We start from the raw sequence: 20,751 nt of genomic DNA, 5'->3' as shown, positions 1-20,751 counted from the left end.
CGAGCTCGCTGTTTAGTTTTGTTTACATTCGTGAGTGCGAACAAAACGAAAAGCGAAAAGTACTCAACTCCACATGAGCAGATAGAAAACGGAATAGTACTAAACACATGTGAATAATTCAAAAACTGTTGGTGGTTGATAAAATTCACTGTGGTATGCTGATGCTAACTTATAGCCAGGTCAGGCAATTAGGCGCCCGTGTGAGCACATTTAACGTTGCTCTCTCCACACACACAATTCAACCCATTGAAAAAGCATGCACTCACACAATGACGCCCCGTAAAGTATGCAATAGAAAAGTATGGTGCCTGACGCTGACTTATAGAGTTGTTAAGCAACCACATGTGTGTGTGTGTGTGCCTGAGTGTGTAATTGACCATAACGCACAGCAAACGTTTGCCAAAAATTCTTTTGTTTGGGTGGTGAATGAAACAACTTGGCAAAACATAGCCGAAGTACATTTCAGCAATCGTACAGTTTTCACCTTTTAACATTGAAAAGTTTGTGGTTTTGTTTGGCTTTTCCAGCAAGAATTGTCCAGCAAGAACTTTCTCAGAGAGTAAGGAGTTTTTATTCTCTTTTGCAAGAAAATTGTAAAAAGTAAACAGACACCTTCCCAGCAAAAACCAGCAAGCAATCTGCCGACTTGCCAAAACAGAACAATTTGTCCGCCAATGAAGGAACCAAAGGAAGCAAAAATGTGGTATTTAAAAAAAAAATAAACAAGTAAGAAAAGCGTTAAGTTCGGTCGGGCCGAACTTTTTATACCCTCCACCACAAATTTCAGCCATTTCGGTGGATTAATACCGAAATTCAAAATACCGAAATTCGGAAGGTACCGTTCTATGGGGGCTATATGATGGCGTGGACCTATACCTACAAATTTCTGGGGGAAAGTTTTATACGCCTAAAGAAGACTAAATACCAAATTTCAGTCATCTCGGTGTGATAATGAGGCTAAAACGTTCAAAATATCGAAAATCGGGAGATATTGTATTATGGGGGCTATATCAACACGTGGACCTATATAAACATTTTATGGTAGAAATGTTTCTTAGCCTCTGGAAACACAACATACAAAGTTACAACCGATTCTTTGGTCAAATGGGTCTAATACATTCAAAATATATTAAAATGACGCGTACTTTATAAGGGGCCTTATGTGGGGGCTATACCAAAACGTGGACCTATATAACCCAACTTTGGTAGGAATATTTTTTGGCCTCTGGAGACACAAAGTACCAAATTACAACCAATTCGGTGGTAAAATGGGCCAAATATCTTAAAAATTCCTTAAAACGACGACGCGTCACGCGTCATTTTGTGTGGGGGCTATACGAAAGCGTGATCCTACATAGCCCGCCTTCAATACCAAAAGTCCTACGTAAATATAACATATTTTCCCAAAATTTCATCAACCTACGTCAATCCGTTCGGACGCTAGAGTGATTTCCACAGACGGACGGACATGGCTATATCGATGTAGAATTGCACGCTGATCAAGAATATTTATGCTTTGTGGGGTCTACAATGATTATTTCGAGTAGTTACAAACGTAGTGACAAACTTAATATTCCCCCATCCTACGGTGGAGGGTATAAAAAGAAAAAAATTACCCAAAAATGGATTTTTTCCACTTTGCAACTTTGTTCTACAGAAAATAATATAATTAGACTTGCTATTTCCGCAATAAAATTGTTTTTAATTTTCACAAACATAAATCAACGAAAAATTAAAAACAGATGATTGATTGTTTTCAGGAAGAAGAAGAAGAAGAGTTATAAGTGCTTGCTAGAAGAAATTTGTTCAGCAAGAATTTGCAAACTCTCAGTAAAACAACTGTCAACCCAGCAAACCAATCGTACCGATATCGTAACGAAATCGGAACAAACTTCTGACGTTACGTCCGATATCTGATCCGAAATCGTAACGATATCTTAACGAAAGTTGTATGAAGTGGTTGACATAATTTCGCAACGAAATCGGAAGAAAATCCTTGGGAAATTCGGAATACGATTTTTTTCCTCCGAATTTTCGTACAGATTTCTGAACGATTTCGGAATAATGTCGTATGAAAATCGGAGGTACCTTCCGAACTTTCGTAAAGCTTTCTGAACGATTTTGGAATAATTTCGTATGATTATCGAAGGAAAAAAATTTTCTCTAATGCATCTTTTTAATTGGTAAATATTTTTGTTATGTTCTTTATTGGAAGATTATAATTTCAAAGATATCTAATGATTTTTCCTGTTATCATTTTGTAGTTATAGTAGAACAATGCAAACTCTGTGTACGAATATGTTGAGTCTATCAGCACTAGCTTGAATTATTTTATGTTGCATTTATATTTAAAATATTTAAAAAATGTATATGCGAATTTTATGTTTTACGACAACAAACTAAAATGTTGCTTATTAGATATATACAAAAGGTGGTTGTTGTGCGAAGGGAAATTTGTTTCCGACATATCGATCCGAATTCGTAAAGAAATCGGAAGAAAAACATTAGCATATTCGAAGGGAAATTTACTTCCGACATTTTCTCCAAAATCGGAACGAAATCTGAACGAATTCTCCTACGAAAAATCGTATAGAAATCGATACGAAATCTAAACGATTTTGCTTCCGAAATAGTTCCGATATGTCAGACATCCGACATTTGGTTTGCTGGGAAAATGTCTCTCTCGAATCGCTCTCTTTTGCTGACTTTTTGTGTTAACAGACGACTTCCAGCAACAATTGGCACAAATTGTTACAAATTTTACGGTAACCAGACAGACCTATTATATGCTTTCTTTTACTATTCGATCTTAAAAGTTAATGCCAAGAAGGCCCTTCTTTGAAATTTATGCCCTGTTCCCGTACTTTATAAAGTGGTAAAAGTCGTAAAAGTTTTAAAAGTCGTAAACGATTTTCATATAAATTTTGTGTACGGGAACGCAAAATGTGTAAAAGTGGTAAAAATTGTAAAAACTTTTTAGTTCTGGAACAGAGCTTTAATAAGCTCTTTTAACTTAAACATAAGCGGAACGCTATAAGTCTGTTGGGAAACTCCAAACTATAACGAAAGAAGACTAGTAATAATGGGGGTATGTGTGTTTGTGTTTCATGACGTGGGCGATGAAAGATACCAAGCAACGGTCTTGACCGGCTTTAACATGGCAAAGCCCAGGACTTATCTCGGTCCCTTTCTCATCTCAAGTGGACACTGACCTCCCCGTGGTGTCACCTGGGTAGCTGCCTTTAACACCCGTTAAAGGTAGGAATATTGTGTTTACACATGACAGGACAGTTGAGTTTTATTGATTGTCAAAAACGCAAAACTTGCCTGTGCAAATCCAAATCTAGCGGGGATAAATTAATAACTCCTAAACTAAATGAGGTAAACGGCTATAATTTGGTACAGATGTTACTTATATCTAAAGGTATGATACACTGAGTATGGCGAATATAGCTTACCGTTAAAGCATATCGTACTCGTAACGGTACCACCGCATATAAAGTATTTTTGGTATATGAACCACATTTCACTGTTAATTTTGCTGTATTTTGGTATTTAGGGTCTTCAGGGGGTATATAACATTTTTTCCAATTATGGGGGCCATAGGTCTACGTTTTGGTCTAGCCCCGAGATTTTAGTTATTTTGTAGGTATTCTTCACATTTTCCAACCAAATTGGCTGTACTTTGGCATTCGGGTTCTAAGTACACACAAAACCTCAGTACCAAAAATGTTCGACACATATCCATGTTTTGATATAGTGCATGTATACAGCTATCTCCCGATTTCCAGAATTAAGAAGGTTTTAGCAACATTTTCCAACTTAAATGGCTGTAAATTTGGTTTTCGGGATTTTAATAGACAAAACATCTACATACACACCAAACATTATTCACTTATGCCATACTTTAAATTACGTCATGTAAGAATGGATTTATAAAATTGTTGATAACACCAAAAAAAAAAAAAGCAAAAAATGGCAGACAAATTTTTGGAGTAGATAACTCGGTGTATGTAATTTAATATTGTCTTATGCCAGACTATGAACATTTTTATTGAAAACATTTTGCCATTTTCTTCCAAATTTTCATTGACGTCCATGAAATCATATGAAACTTTTGATATTTTCATTGCTTTGAGAGTTACGAATTTAAACACAAAGAATAATTTCAGAGTACAAAACCTTGTGTACAGAGTTTCACCCCCTTCACACCTCTTGCCTATAAACTCATTATCACGTACATGAAAATTTTCATAGTCTGGCATAAGACATTAAAAAAGTCCGATTGTGTTTCCCATAATGCACTTTACTCAAAATGCTCTAAGTAGAAAAAAATCTCATATAAATATTCAAAGTTTTTCGGAATATTTACAACATCAAATAATGCTGCAATAATTTTTTAATAAACACTACATCCAAACTATCTGAAAAAATTAAATTATGGCCATCATTATTTTCATTTGTCCATATTACTTGTCAACATACCAGTTATCAAAAAAAGTCAATAGGTCTCTTCGATAACTTCGCAAGTAAAAAGTACTTGCAAGTACCCAGCAAGTTCTCAGTAACTTCTCTCAATGAAGTTTGCTCTTTCGAAGCTAAAAAATTGCAGAATGTTATCGAACATATCGACCAACAATTTGCATCACTGGCAAGAAGTCAGCTGATTTGACAAAGGAAGACGTTTGGCGGAAAAGATTTAATTAATTAATTGAAGGTTTTAACGAAAATTATTTGATTTTCCACTGAAAATTAAATAAATATGAGCAATAAAAGGAAAATAGGTCTAGTGTGTTCTCTAGGGACGTCTACATGGTGTTTCTCCTACTCCATGGATGCACCGTTTTTGCTGGGATTTGATACCTTTAAAATAAAAAATAGTCTTCACAAACTACAAAATAAGTTATTTTGCTTAACATCTCGTTTTCTATTATTTATTTGGTTATTTCTTCCCTTTTTATCTTGCCAAGAATTGCAAAAACTTGCAAATTCTTACTAGGAAAATTTTGATTGCAAAAACTTGTAAGTTCTCAGTAACAAAACTCTCAAAAATTATCTCTCAATTCGCTCTCTTTTACTTAACAAGTTTGTTATCGAACAGAATTTTGTAAAAGTTTGTACAAATTTGAAAAACTTTTGGGTTATCGAACAGACCGTGTTTCATTCACACACATTCTTCTTTCGACATACAGAAACTGGCTGTAAGATAGGAAAAGTCAATTGTTAAAAATTAACTGTAGGTGGAGTTAACCTCTGTTGATACGATATCATAACCAGTGTGACCAGATCTAAAAAAGATTTGCAGCTAAATCAGCTTTAAAATTATGCTAAAAAATGCTAAAATAAATATTAAAATGCCAAAAAATAATGCTAAATTTAAAAACGATATTTTTAAAGAAAATATACCCTCTACCATAGTATCATGTTGTACCATACATAGTATGGGGGGTATATTATGTTTGTTTTTCCGATTGTAATGCATTGAAATAATCATTCGCAACCCTATAAAGTATATATTCTTGTTCAGGATAAAATTCTTAGCATGTCCGTCCGTCTGTGGAAATCACTCTAGCCACAAAAATTGAGAGGGGACACTGACATTTTGGAAAGATGCGTCTTTTGTTCAAAGGTGGAATATATCGGTCCACGTTTTGGTATAGCCTCCACATAACGATACCGACCTATTTTGGATATATGTTCAGACCGAATTAGCTATGATTTGGCATATAAGATTCCAAAAGCTTCACCTCCAAAAATTATGGACATAGGGTCCACGTTTTGGAATAGTCCCCATAAAAAGTTTTATGTTTTAGCCACATTTTCAGACCGAAGTATCTATAATTTAACCTAGCATTTAGGTTTCGTAGTGATCAACAAACGTCACTGGCAACAGTTTGGGACATAGGTCATCGTTTTGGAATAGGTAAAAAAACGGTACCGGCTGATTTAAGGTATTTGGATGGATTTTGCTATGGCGCCATACATCGGCACAACCTTTGAGTTTTTATCCACATTTTCGGGTAAAAGTGGATGTCATTAGGTATTTATAGTTTCCAGTAGTTAAAAACTGTCAATCAAAAATTGTGTATATAGGCCCAAGTAGTGTGCTTGCCCCCATACAACGGTTATAAGTTTTTAGCTAACTGAATTTTTAGGTATTTGAGATTTTCCATTTCCACCTAAAAAACGTTGGCACTTCTGGAACAAAAAGAAAAAAACTAATTATTCCGTATTAGTTCAGAATATTTCATGGCGGAGGCTACAAAAAGTTCGGCCCGTCCAAACTTAATGTTTTTCATTTTTTTATTTCAATTTGCTTTGCACATTTTCATTCCTTTAACCCCCTGTTTTTGTAACTAATTTTTGTTCGTTTATCTAGGTATATCGGCCTTTTTGTAGAAAATTTACTTATGTTGAAACTGAGGTATGGGATATTGTAACTCGCGAATTGTTGTAATATACCATAACTTTTGAACGCATTTAGGTAAAATAAACAGTTTTAGCACGATTCACCGATGGATTTCTTAAAATTATAATTTGAGCGGAAGCTGTGGTCATATTAATGTAAAAAAATAGGAAAAATTCGTTGAAGGAAACGAGTTTTTTTAAGTCAATTTTCAATTAGTGGCTTTACAATACAATGTAGAGTATAATGTTCAAAGAAGAAGTTAAAGAATACACTTCAGAGATGAAGTTTCTAATGTATGATTTTTTAATATAACCAATGCATCAATCTCAAATGGATGCTGACATTTTGAAGACTGAAAAATTGGGTTTTTTGAATTTTTGCTCTAATCGGGACGCGCTACTGTACTCGTTTAAAAACTGATAATGAGATTGTAGTACTCGCGAGTACGCATGTTTTGATGTATAACTCGGGCGTGTAGCCTTCAAAGGTTCACAACAATCTCAGCTTAAAGTCGAAATTTTTGAGCGTAAATTTTTCTAAAAAACCAGTTTTTTGGATTCAAAATTTAAAAATGCCATTCGATTTCAGTGGAAACCCGCGTGAATTTAGTTTTTTTACGTTTTGAATCTAACAAGTCTTTGCGCGCCTTAATCCATCCACTAGATCGGCGGATATGATACCCCTCAAATTTCGAAAATCTGCAAAAAAATGTTTTTGAAAATATCGCGTATTTAGACGGGGTTTAGATGTGTTATTACTACTTAGATAAATAGAGCGAAACGCATATTTAAAATATGCGAAAACAGATATTGAAAAACGTTCGCGAATCCGGAGATATAATAGATTTTTTCTAAAAACTAAGTGCGATGCTACATCCACGGTTCTTGATGGATCGCATTGAAATGACATAGGATGATGTATGTTTTAATGGTGATCATTGAAATCGGATGCGCATAAAATGCAAATGTACTTCGTGGAAATTATGGGCATTTTACTGTTTTTTGCACCCTAACATGCAACTGATGCTACATCGTGGTCGCCAAATGGAATTTCACAAAGTATATATCAAATAAGAGGGATTGATTCGCTGTTTTGGAAAATCGGGTTGCGCATCTTGTGATTTCCACTATTACGCGGTTTATATGCCTTTCAAATGTTGTAATATTGAATATAACATTATTTTAATGTTATGCCACAATTGGAATTCCTTGTGATTTAATATAATGTTCTAAAAATATTTGCCAATAGGAAAACTATAAGCGAAAAATTTGTTGCAACGGAATATTTTCATTATTTCGTGGAATTTGGACGAAAATGACAAAGAACTCAAATATTTTTTCTTCAACCTTTCCTATAAAACCATAAAAAAATAATATTAGAATAACATGATTTTTATTTTTTTCGTCATATTTTCTTTGTATTTTTGCAAATAACATGAATACTATAGCTCCAAACTTCACGACTTGGGTTTCATTTTATTCCTCACAATGTCTGGATGCTGCTATAATTTTTTATATATATTTTTTTAAGTATAAGAGCTATTATTTCAAAAATATGTTTGTAAATACGTGAAATTATTAAACAAATTTAATTTTTCGCGAATCCATTGAAACTTTTCGAATTTTTTTTGCATAATCGCAGAGGGTGCGATTTCAGTTAACGATAATAGGATATAACAGTTACTATATTAAGCCGCGATTTTTTTAGAATTTTTTCTAATTAGCATAACTAAAACGGTCATATCATTGGCGCGCAACGATCAAATTTGGTAACGAAAACAGATTTGGAATGATGATTTTTTTCTTAATCTATGTACCAAAAATCATAGATGTAGTATAAATTTTTTTTTTTTTTGATTTTTTTGAAATGGAAAAGACGATTTTAGAAATTTTTTCTGATATGCGTAATAATTTAGGCATCGATAGCTCAGGCCTTAGATGACATAGAGACTTAATTCTTCGTAGATGCGTTGTTTTTCGTTCTTTTGAGCTGTTCAAACATATTGATCTGTGATCGCATATTTTATTTTTAATCACTTCATGCTTCTATGTATGTTTAAATGTGTTGTCAATTAAAAATTATCAGATTGTTTATAAAAAAAGTATTGACGTATTTGAGGTTTTATGGATCGAATAATGCTAAATTAATAATTGAAAAATGCTAAATGGAAATTTTGCGGCTAAACATGGTATAAGTAAAGAGGTAGATTTAAATGAAAAAAATCTATAGAACCCTTGTTTTTCCTGAATTCCTAAAACTTCAAAATTAAGCAACAAGTGGGTTTGTTTACAACACCAATTTTGAGCATTTTATAAAAATCGCGAAAAATGAATGAAGGACCAATGTTTCTTCGCATAATCAAGTTGTGGGTATGTTAAAATGCTTGTTTCAATGATAACCTGATGAATTATTTCCATACAAATGTTCCAAAAATAATTTTAAAAATCATTGAATTCGATTGTTTTTTAAAATTGTTTGACATATTATTCCAACACCACACACACATACACAGTTTGTGTATATTGTTTTGAAGTTTTAGGAATACTCGAATGAAAAAAATTTAAATTGGCATAAAGCTTTGGCTAACCTTTCTTATTAAACCATGCGGCTAAATACAAAAAAATAATGTTAAATTTAGCTGCAAAAATGCTAAAATGGCCACACTGATCATAACAACATTCTGTTAAACGAAAACTTTTACTCATTGGAATATTGACAAAAAACATTTAAACTCAAGTTTGACGGCATTCACTTTTGATTTTTTTATTAAATAAACAATAAAAAATAAAGAAATATATTTCAGCCACAAAACACGACGTTTATGTTTTCTGTCGCGAGAAATGGGAATCAAAAACGTTTGGCATTGCTGTTATCAATTCCAGTAAGTTGTTTTGTCATCTGTAACCAAAATGTGGAACAATTATTATATGTTTTTGGAAAATGCATTTCTAGTCTTTATTGCTATACGTTTTTGAATGTTCCAGAACCTACAATTTTGACTACGATAACATTAGGTGTGTACGATAACTTTCCCAGCGATAATTACTCAGTCAGTTCCAGCAACCTCCCTCAGTGAATTTTACTCTCTCAAGCAAGAAAACTTGCAGAAAGTTATCGAAGAGCATTTTGCAAAAACTTGCAAGAAAGTCAGCTGTTTCCGAAAATGTATGAAATTTGTTTTTGTTTCATTTGATATTTTAAACCAAACGGTTTAAATAAAATAAAAGTTGTTATTTGCAGGAAAAATGTCCTAAAAGTACGTTGGCTGTCATTTTTGATTGATAGTGTGTACTCCCCTTTATTTATTTCCTTTTTGTTTCTGATTTTTTACGCTATTTTGAACTAATGGACAAGACATGTGTGTGGAATTAAGAAGGAAACACAACCATCTTCCTTCTGTATCTATATAAAATGTTTAGTTCATTAATTTTCATTCATCTTTTTCCTTTTTTCTAAAAATTTTGAATTGAATGAGAGAATTTATCGAAAAAATTAATTATGACATGTAATTAATTTTTTCGATAAATTCTCTCATTTGTTAGGGATGGGACATACTTATTCGTCGTTCAGAGAGTATTTCTAATCAAACAACGTAGAAAAATCGTCGTTCGTTCATAGAATTTTGTGTAGGGAAATAAGTAATTTATACGTAGTTATGGGTCAAACAACGAATAGAGAACGAAAGACGTACCGTGGAAACGGGCTATAACAAAAACAAAATACATGTACTTCAAATTGAAATACATGTATTTTGTTTTTTTTTTTTATTATATGCACACGCAAAGTTATAGGTTTTGGCCTACCACTTGTTGTCATAGTAACTGAAATTGTTTTCGAAATGTGCTGTGCTGTAAATTAAAACAGAAATATATTAGCAACCAGAGAAAGATGGAAACGAATACAACAGCCGCCAGTTACTTTAATATCTTCATAACAGGACATTTGGAATCGGCTATATTTCCTTTAGGACCAGACACTTCAGATATATTCTGCCGTTATGAATGTGTTGCAGGACCTGATTGGGAACTGGTTAGTGGAACAAAAGATGGCATTACACAATACGCTTCAAATCACAATGGAAATTTTAACGATCCAATTGTTTTTAATATGCCCATCGAATTAACGTATCGCAGCACAAATGTCTTTGGTTGTAAGTTGAAATCGCTATCATATTCCTTACATAAAAATTCACATCATTTTAATACGTTATAGGGCCGCAACTAATAGTTTGTCTTTATGGTAAAACTCGTTGGGGTATCGAAACATCGTTGGGCTATAGTCGCCTCCATGTTCCAATATTTGGAAGTGAAAGTAATCAACGGATAAAAGCTCCTGTCTTGAAACCATTCTGCAGCAATACTCTGGCCGTTATAACCAGTTGGATAACGAGTCGTAATCCGGAATTAAAAGATCCAAGAATATTACTTGATAATACTAAGACAAAAGGTAAGATGTTTATGGAATATTGGTATTGTTCTGTGTTCCATGATAGTTCTGCTACATCTGAGAGTCTTTAGCAATTGTCATTGAAAGAAGTTAGCTGGAAAATCGACTTACACAGAATCCGTTGACGACTTGAATATGCAGTTTTTATCAGAGTAGCTGGTGTAGACAAACTGTTGGCATGTAAATTGCGCTTTGGGAACTATGTACATACATTTTGTTGTTGTACTGACGAAAGCTGTGTTCCAGAACTAAAAAGTTTTTACAATTTTTACGACTTTTACACATTTTACTTGAAAAAGCGTTCCCGTACGCAAAAAAGTTGTAAAATGTTCACTTCTCTTTAAACAAAAATGGCGCTGAATGACGCTCTCTTTAAAAACTTTTTACACGACAAATTTGGGCGAGTAAAAAAATAGTAACATGGTTGCCGGCGTGTGATTGGCTGATACGCCGACTTTGACATTTGTTCCAGTTTTTTTGACGTATTTTCCATTTTTTCGTTCCCGAACTATTTCAAAAAACATGTGTGTGAGAACAAATTTTTTGCAGTTCTCTCTTTTACGAGTTTTACCATTAAAAAGTACGGGAACGAATCTAGTATCTTTTGCTAAGTTTACATTTACGAAATCCACTCGATTTCAACTGTCAATTCCATAGCTCAAACGTCAAATGAAATCTCATCTGGATTTCATTTGACGTTTAACCTATGGATTTGACAGTTGAAATCGAGTGGATTTCGTAAATGTAAACCAAGCATTTGTCTCCTCATGAAAGTTTTCCACATCAGTCAGTTCGTCTTCGGACGGCTCAAAGAAAAGACGCATAGACGCAAATTAGATTCTACGCCCACGGGCTTTAAAATAATAACCTAAAAAACTTTTGTAACTTTAAAAATAAATAAGAAACAACAAGGTGTAAATACCTTTAAACAAATTGTTGTGGAAATACCGCCGCGACCAAGAAGCCGAAAGGAACAAGGCCACTTTAAGCACACAAAAAAAAAAAAAAAAAAAAAAGTTTTCCACATCCGACATCTTAAAGTGTTCGGAACAATCCGTACTGCACTATTTCGAATTGTTTGCAAGCTTCGATATTATACGTTGGTATGAATATCTCCGTATTTTTCCCCAAATGTCAGAGCTGTCGGGATTCTATAACCTAGGACTTGTATACATACAGCGGTTTTCATATAATTAGAAGCACATTTTGTTCAACATTTTTTCGGTGCTGAAAATAGTTAACGACAATCATCGGTAAATGAATATTTTATTTATTTGAAAATTTTGCCATTTTAGGCGAAGATCATTTGTATACCCTCCACCATAGGATGGGGGTATATTAAGTTTGTCACTACGTTTGTAACTACTGGAAATAATCATTGTAGACCCCACAAACTATATATATATAGTCATGTCCGTCCGTCTGTGGAAATCACTCTAGCGTCCGAACAGATTGACGTAGGTGGATGAAATTTTGGGAAAATCTATTATTTGTACTTTTGGTATTGAAAGCGGACTATGTAGGTCCACGCTTTCGTATAGCCCCATACAAAATGACGCGTGACGCGTCGTCGTTTTAAGGAATTTTTAAGATATTTGTCCCATTTTACCACCGAATTGGTTGTAATTCGGTATTTTGTGTCTCCAGAGGCCAAAAAACATTGGTTTATATAGGTCCACGTTTTGGTATAGCCCCCATATAACGCCCCATATAAAGTACGCGTAATTTTAATATATTTTGAATGTATTAGTCCCATTTGACAACAGAATCGGTTGCAACTTTGTATTTTGTGTGTCCAGAGGCTAAGAAACATTTCTACCATAAAATGTTTATATAGGTCCACGTTTTGATATAGCCCCCATAGGACGATATCTCCCGATTTTCGGTATTTTGAAGGTTTTGGCCTCATTATCACACCGAGAAGGCTGAAATTTGGTATTTAGTCTTCTGCTTAGTTTACATTTGGCGCCGTTTCGTGATTTCGAAGGCGTTTCGTGATTTCGCGCGGAATCAAGCAAAATTTATCATGATTTCGCATACAAAAATGAAATCCTCTCATTTCGTGATTTCAGCGAAATCAACATCGAAATCACAGTACACATCATATACAACCCTGCTTTTGCCTAAAAAAGTACCAAAAGTTGCAACACTTTTCAGGTATCACAATAAACAAGGTAGATGGTCAATTGCTGCAACAAAAAATTTTAGTATCAAAATTTGGAAACAATGTGAAAAAAATATTAAATTACTTTGTTACAATGATATTTTTTATTGTGTTCCCGTACTTTTTAATGGTAATGTTAGAAAAAAGAGCGAATTGTCAAAAATTGCTTCCCCATACAAATTTCTTAAAAAATAAGGGAACGGAAAAATGACGGAAATTGCAAAAACTCCAGCATAAATATCAAAATCAACGTATCGGCTATCATATTAGACGCCAATGAACATGCTTGCTGCTAGTTTCTACTAGGCCAAAATTGTATGGCAGAAAACAGAAGAAGAGGGTGTTATTCGGCGCTATTTTTGTTTAAAGAAAAGTGCAAGTCTTGCTAGATTTCGGAGTATGGGAACGCATTTTTAGCAATAAACGGGAAAACTACTGCAAGTACTAATTTTGTGCAGGTTCTGAGCACAATTTTTATCTATCAAATGGCCTGTTCCCGTACTTTATAAAGTGGTAAAAGTTGTAAAAGTAGTAAACGATTTTCATATAAATTTTGTGTAAGGGAACGAAAATGTGTAAAAGTGGTAAACATTGTAAAAACTTTTTAGTTCTGGAACAGAGCTAAAATTTATTATAACGAAGTCTCAACGATAAAATCATTTTTTGATATTTTCATTTGTTAGTACTATACACAATTAATACGATATATAGCTCATTTTACGATAATTTTCCAAATAAAGTTTTAAAGTTCTATATTGCCGTATATTTTTGATGCTTAATTCAATTTACAACAACTTGTTTTGAAAATTCATGTTCGATCAGCTGCGCATATGCATCCACCTTGATCATTGTGATATGTTTGAAATCAACAAAAAAATAAGTGTAAACACCGGGGTGTATTTCAGGATTTCGTGAAATCCAGTGGATTTTGGAGCGCAAGTATAAACTTGGCATTCGTTGGGGGTAAAAAACTTCCCCCCAGAAATTTGTAGGTATAGGTCCGCACCATCATATAGCCCCCATAGAACGGTAACTTCCGATTTTCGGTATTTTGAAGGTTGTGGCCACATTAATCCACCGAAATGGCTGAAATTTGTGGTGGAGGGTATAAAAAGTTCGGCCCGACCGAACTTAAAGCTTTTTCCACTTGTTAGTATTAATTTTTAATTAATTTCTCGTTGGAAATTTTAATATGTATGTATAATTTCGGTAATCACCAAAGTTGTTCAAATTGTAACTTTTACCGATTTATAGGCCTCCATTCACTATCAGTCATGCTATAAACATAGTTAAACTTCTCCATTTCGGCCTATTTTGTATTTGTTTAACATTTGCTCAGTTCCAGAACCTGGAAGAATATACGAAATTTTACTACGATAAAAATTTTTCCTTTATGTTATCGGAAAAAATTTTAAAAATTAGTAGATTCTTGCAGTTCTGGAACAGACCAATTGTTAACATCCCAATTGTTCGGGTATGTTCTGAGACACACTTCACCTCTCACTTCACGCCTGAAGCATTTTGTTCACCCCATTTACTCCTATTTTTTGGACTTTTTTTAGGGCTAAGATTAATTAGGGTATTTAAAAAGAAGAGTATACCCTAGTCCGTCCATAAAATACTCGAAAAATAAGCGTAAATGGTGTGAACAAATTGCTTGATGCGTGAAGTGAGAGGTGAAGTGTGTCTCAGAACATAGCCGGTTAATTCATTAATAGAAATTTAGCAATTTGTTTTAAATTTTTGCTGTTTACACCAACATTATAAATCGTCTTCAAATTTTTTGTTCAAAGAAAAATTGGAGTGTTCAAGAAAAAGGACAATAAATTTTTTTTTGTTGAGTTAAGGATCAAAATTGTCAATATTTTAGTTGTTAGTAGTGAATCCAATAGATTTGAAGCTATTTGAAAACAAAAGCCCTTTGAGTTGGCCACAAACAGGCTATTGTCCTTGCAGCGATTTTTCCCATAATTCGAGCACTTATTGGGAAATTCAATGGATTTTATAAGAGTTGTTTAACACTCTGACTGTTACCTCGAACAATATGTTATGATTATTTTATTATTTATTAGCGTATTCCATCAGGAACATAAACTATTTACATAGAATCTCCATCTTACTCTATACGAAGCAATATATCTCAACTCATTAAAAGATTTTCCAGTTTCATTAAGAATGGTTCTTCACCAGGTGGTTTTTGGCCGTCCTTTGCTGCGATTACCCTGAGGATTCCAGCTCAACGTTTCGTGGCATACATCGTCAAAAGGCTTGCGGAGTGTGTGTCCAATCCAGTTGTATTTACGTCGTTTTATTTGTGTGTTTATATCTTCTTGTTGAGCCAGCTGAAGAAGGTCTGCATTTGATATGGTTCTTTCTCGACCAAATAACATTTTGAGGTCCTCAGGATGTAAGCTTTGTGTACACAATCAATTTCGCTTCTATTCAAAAAATTGTTAAAGCGTGATGACTTGAAATGTAATTATACACAGGGTTTAAAATGCTAACGCCATATTAGCAAAAGCACCGAATATTCACAGCTTTGCCTGCTAAAATTTCTCCGAAATATGTTTAGCAACAATGAACAACGGCAACACGTAGCAACAAATTTCACAAAAATATTGCTAGCGATGCTGATGCTATTTGATAATAGCTGTGTCTTTTTACGTGATAATTAGTAATAATTATTACTAATGTTGCAGATTTTGACAATTGTATAAAGGAAAAGTTGCTGAAAAATTTTTTTTCAGCAACATTTAGTAATTAAAAAGACACACCTATTGTTACTATAATAAAAAAAGCATCGCACACGCTTACTCATATTTTGCAGCACACATGATCAATACGTATCAGAAAAGAGAATAAGCAACAAAGTTTCAACGGCTTAGCCATGTCTTCAGCAAACAATTGTTTTTGAGATCAGGGTTACCAGTGTAATGCATTGAAAATCACGATATAATTAATTCCACTTTTTCGTTCAAAGGACATGTGAATTTTTTGTTTTTGTAAAGCCGTTCAAAATATATTTTTTTATTACTTAGTTCGACCTTTATTTTGATTATTATAAATCTAATATATAAAAGACAATGTGTGTATGTTACTATGTTTGTATGTTTGTATGTTCCGAATAGACTCAAAAACGGCTGAACAGATTTTCTTGAAAATTTCAGATAATGTACAGGGAACACCGGTGGTGAAAATAGGCTATATATTTTCTTGAATGGTCGTCGCGGAAGTGAAATATCGCGGTCATTCCAAATTATTCAAAAACGAAAAGACTCGAAAACGGCTGAATAGATTTTTTGGAAAATTTCCGATAATGTACTGGGAACACCGGAGGTGAAAATAGGCTATATATTTTCTTAAATGGTCGTCGCGGAAGTGAAATATCGCGGTCATCCTAAATTATTCAAAAATGTACTATTTCAGATAGTATAGCAAATTTTAGTAAGCGTGACTATAAAACCGCTATAACACTGGCTTCTATGTGTGGGATAACGCGGTCAACGCCATATTTTGGAATACAGTAAAATCCCGATAACTTGAGATGTCACGATAAAGCAATTCCGAAAAATCGATTGGGAAATCTTATAAAATTTTGTATGTGAAGTTTTTAGGTCTGAGAATAGGTCGTAATCTATTTATTTAACCCGCTAAGTGTAGTGACCGGTGGTCCTCCCCACAATTTTTTAAGAAAACCGCGAAATTCAAGATACTTTTTAATATATTGTTTACAAATTGTTTGCAATGCTATGGTAATTACTGTCTTGACCCTGAATGGTCGTCGCGGAAGTGAAATATCGCGGTCATCCCAAAATTTTCAAAAATGTATTATTTCAATTAATTAGAACGTTCGTAAGCTGTTTTTATACGACTGAGAGTAGTGACCGGTGGTCCTCCCCTACAATGTTTTTAATAAAATCTGAAATCGCGGTCATCACAAAGTTTTCAAAAATGTATTATTTCAATTAATATACATAATTTTAGTAAGCGTGACACAAAAATTATATAAACAGTAGCTTGAACAAGTGGTGTGGCCGCAGGTAGTGACCGGAGGTTCTCCTTCAAAATTTAAAAAAAAAAAAAATCTGAAGTCCATGATATTTTTGAACGTATTGTTTACAGATTGTTTGCAATACTACTGTAATTACCGTCTTGACCCTGAATGGTCTTCGCGGAAGTGAAATATCGCGGTCATCACAAAATGTTCAAACATTTATTATTTCAGATAATATACATAATTTTGCGTGCCTAAAAAACGCTACAAACCCTGAACACTTAACAATAAGTGGGATAGCTCGATCAACTCCACATTTTGGAATACAGTGAAATCCCGATAACTTGAGATGTCACTAGACCGAAATTCCAGAAAAATGATTGAACATCAGACAAAGTTATTGATATACAATACAATATCATAGTGTCCGATTTTTGAAAATATTACAATTACGGATAAAATCTCAAAATGTGGGAAGTGAAACTTCATAAGCATTGAATAGCTTGGAATAGCTAGATAAAGATACATTTTTTAAATACAACAAAATCTCGATAATAACAACTACAATTTATAGAAGTAATTTTTTTATGAATTATATAAATGTTGCCATACATATCCCGAAGGAACATACATTTCGCTGAGGGGTATTTTACCATGCAATAGTGGTAAAATAGAGCGCGTAGAAAAAAGGCGTTACGTTCGATCGGGCTGAATGAGGTTAAATCCACCAAAAATAGAGAAAATTAGTCGCCACCGTTCTATGGGACCTATGTATATCAAAACGAGGACGTATACTGAAAATTTTCTGCAAGACTGTTTACGACCCCCAACAGTGGCTATATCTCCGAACTATCGAAAATCGGGAGGTACTGTTTTTTGGGAGATATATCAAAACGTGAACCTATAGCTGTTGCATACCGAGCGCAAAGAAAAAGGCGTGTCTTTCGGTCGATCCGAATATTTATGCTCTCATCTTTAAATTATATTAAAACCAGGTTACAGCCATTTTGGTGTGATAATGATGTTAAATCCTAAAAAAATAGTGAACATCAGCCGGTACCGTTCTATGGGAGCTATGTATATCAAAACGTGGACCTATACTGACAATTCTCTGCAGTAATATTTATGACCCCAACCGAGATCAACAAACCAATATATAGCAATGTTAATTGACCTGCACCGACCATTATATGTGGGTCACAAAGCGCTTTAAACTGTCCATTTATTGTGAAGGGTATAATAAAAGAGATTTTATATCTTAAATTTGGGAGATACCATTACATGGAATTTATGTCAAAACATTGACATCAATACTGGACAGATAACTAAGATTTACACAGAGAACCCAAACAACGGGCCAGCAACGCGGACCGGGTCAGCTAGTTTATGTTTAAATAAAACCGAGCTTTTTATTTTTAAGCAATAATAATTAGTATTCTTTAGGTTCTACCATATGATGGAGGCATTTTGACATTAAATGACACCTTTTTTATTACTGAGTTGGCAACCCTAATCAATAAAAATACCCTCTGTGGCTAATTCGCTGCGACGAATGGCCAATTTATACACCATTTTGTGATAGGCAGACTTTGACTACACTAGGTCCGTGTTTAGACACACAAATTTCTCGGGAAAGTAAATTCAGTTTTTAGGCAATAGGGGGTAGGAAAGTGTGTTGAGGAGCTCTTTCCTCTCCGCTCTCTCCCAAAAAACTCAATTACTTTCCCGAGAAATTTGTGTGTCTAAACACAGACTAGGTTTGGTCAGGGTTTAAAAACCAGCATCTAAAAACATTAGCATTAGCTGTACACTTCAACTGCTACACAATATTGACACACACGGCTAAATAAGCAAGCGAACGCATATGTATTTTTGTAAATTTTTGGTTATTTCGTTTTTTACGCCTAATCTTTTTTCGTTAGGCATAATCGACAACCACGCTACATATTTAGCGGTCGGCTTACTATTCGTCGCAGGTAAATAGCAAGAGAGGGTGGTTTTCTGATTAGAGTTGCCAACGCAGTAATAAAAAAGTGTCATTTAATGTCAAAATGCCTCCATCATATGGTAGGACCTAGGGCCCATACCTATATACGGACGTATACCCAGGGCGTGTGTGGTGAAAAAAGTAGAGCACATGTATTCTTATGAGAACTACCGAAATACGTCGAGCGTATACTTTTTGTAAGTTGAAAAAGTTTAACTTTGACAGAACGTTATTGTTTGTATGTGTGTGTTTTGTATTTTAAAAACAAAAGCCCAACAAAACATGAAATACAATACATTGCAAAGGAAAATTATTTGTTTTACGAATGAAAACATTTAAGTAAGTTTCGGTCTTGCACTATGTTTACATTTACGAAATCCACTCGATTTCAACTGTCAATTCCATTGCTCAAACGTCAAATAAAATCCAATCGATTTCAGATGAGTTTTCATTTGACGTATACACAAAGGAATTGACAGATGAAATCGAGTGGATTTCGTAAATGTAAACATAGTGTTGGATTTTGTGTTTTAAATGTGATTTGGGACTCAACGTATTTGGGTAATACGGACGCTCAGAGAGCGTTGTTTTGGTAGGTTGGTGCAATATTTGTGTACGTCCCGTCGTTATTTAGGTTAAGCAGTAAAGAATACTAATTATTATTGTTTAAAAATAAAAAAATAAATATATTGAACCATGGTATAAGTAAAGAGGTAGATTTAAATGAAAAAATATATAGAACCCTTGTTTTTCTTGAATTCCTAAAACTTCAAAATAAAAGCAACAAGTGGGTTTGTTTACAATGCATTTTTTGAGCATTTTATAAAAAACGCGAAAAATGAATGAAGAGTTAAGTTTTCTCTACATAATCGAGTTGTGAATATGATAAACCGATTGTTTCAATGCAAATCTCACCAATTTCTTCCATACAAATGGTTTAAAAACAATTTTAAAAATCATTGAATTCGATTGTTTTTAAAATTGTTTGGCATATTATTCAAACACCACACATACATACACAGTTCGTTTATATTGTTTTGAAGTTTTAGGCATACTCGAATGAAAAAATTTAAATTGGCATAAAGCTTTGGCCAACCTTTCTTATTAAACCATGTATTGAACGGCTTCACAAAAATTCACATGGCCTTTGAATGAAAAATTGGAATTAATTATATCGTGATTATTAATTATACCCTGATCTCAAAAACAATTGTTTGCTGAAAACCTGACTAAGCCGTTGAAACTTCGTTGCTTATTCTCTTTTCTGATATTTGTTGATCATGTGTGCTGCAAAATATGAGTATGCGTGTCCGTTGCTATTTTATTATACCGACAATAAGTGTGTATGCGTACTCGATAATTTGTAATAATTATTACAAATGTTTCAAATTTTGACAGTTGTGTAAAGGAAAAGTTGCTGAATAAAATGCTTTAGCAACATTTAGGTCGCCATCAGACCATCTGCTTTTTCACATGTATGAATCAGCTGTTCTGTATATTAGTATACCCAAAGTGACAACATACATGTGAAAAAGCAGATGGTCTGATGGCGGCCTTAGTAAGTAAAAAGACACACCGAATATCAAATAACATCAAAGACATAAATACAACTAAGACTAGACAAAATGCATGCAACAAAAAAATGTTTACGAAACTTTGTATAGAAACATTACCCTTAACAGGTTGCAGTTAATTCAAAATCGCAACCAAGGAGGAACATTTCATGTAATGGTATCAGAAACGAAATTTAT

At 33.8% G+C, this 20,751-nt stretch overlaps 1 protein-coding gene across 2 annotated transcripts in view; it reads left to right on the top strand.

Moving 5' to 3' along the window:
- Positions 1–10,217: 10,217 nt before the first annotated feature.
- The window catches only part of B9d1 (B9 domain-containing protein 1), a 36,335-nt gene continuing 25,801 nt past the window's right edge, over positions 10,218–20,751 (top strand). For both annotated transcript variants that reach the window (XM_073972642.1, XM_073972641.1), the window contains exons 1-2: positions 10,218–10,559; positions 10,622–10,855. In XM_073972642.1, coding sequence (XP_073828743.1) covers positions 10,298–10,559; positions 10,622–10,855 — 496 coding nt within the window. In that variant the 5' untranslated portion in view covers positions 10,218–10,297. The remainder of the gene's footprint in view (positions 10,560–10,621; positions 10,856–20,751) is intronic.

The sequence above is a fragment of the Musca autumnalis genome, unplaced genomic scaffold (assembly GCF_047663935.1).
Source record: "Musca autumnalis isolate F117 unplaced genomic scaffold, ASM4766393v1 scaffold_3, whole genome shotgun sequence".
Classification (NCBI taxonomy): Eukaryota; Metazoa; Arthropoda; class Insecta; order Diptera; family Muscidae; genus Musca; species Musca autumnalis.
Note: the sequence above shows the minus strand (reverse complement) of the source record. Positions and strands in the feature narration are given on the sequence as shown.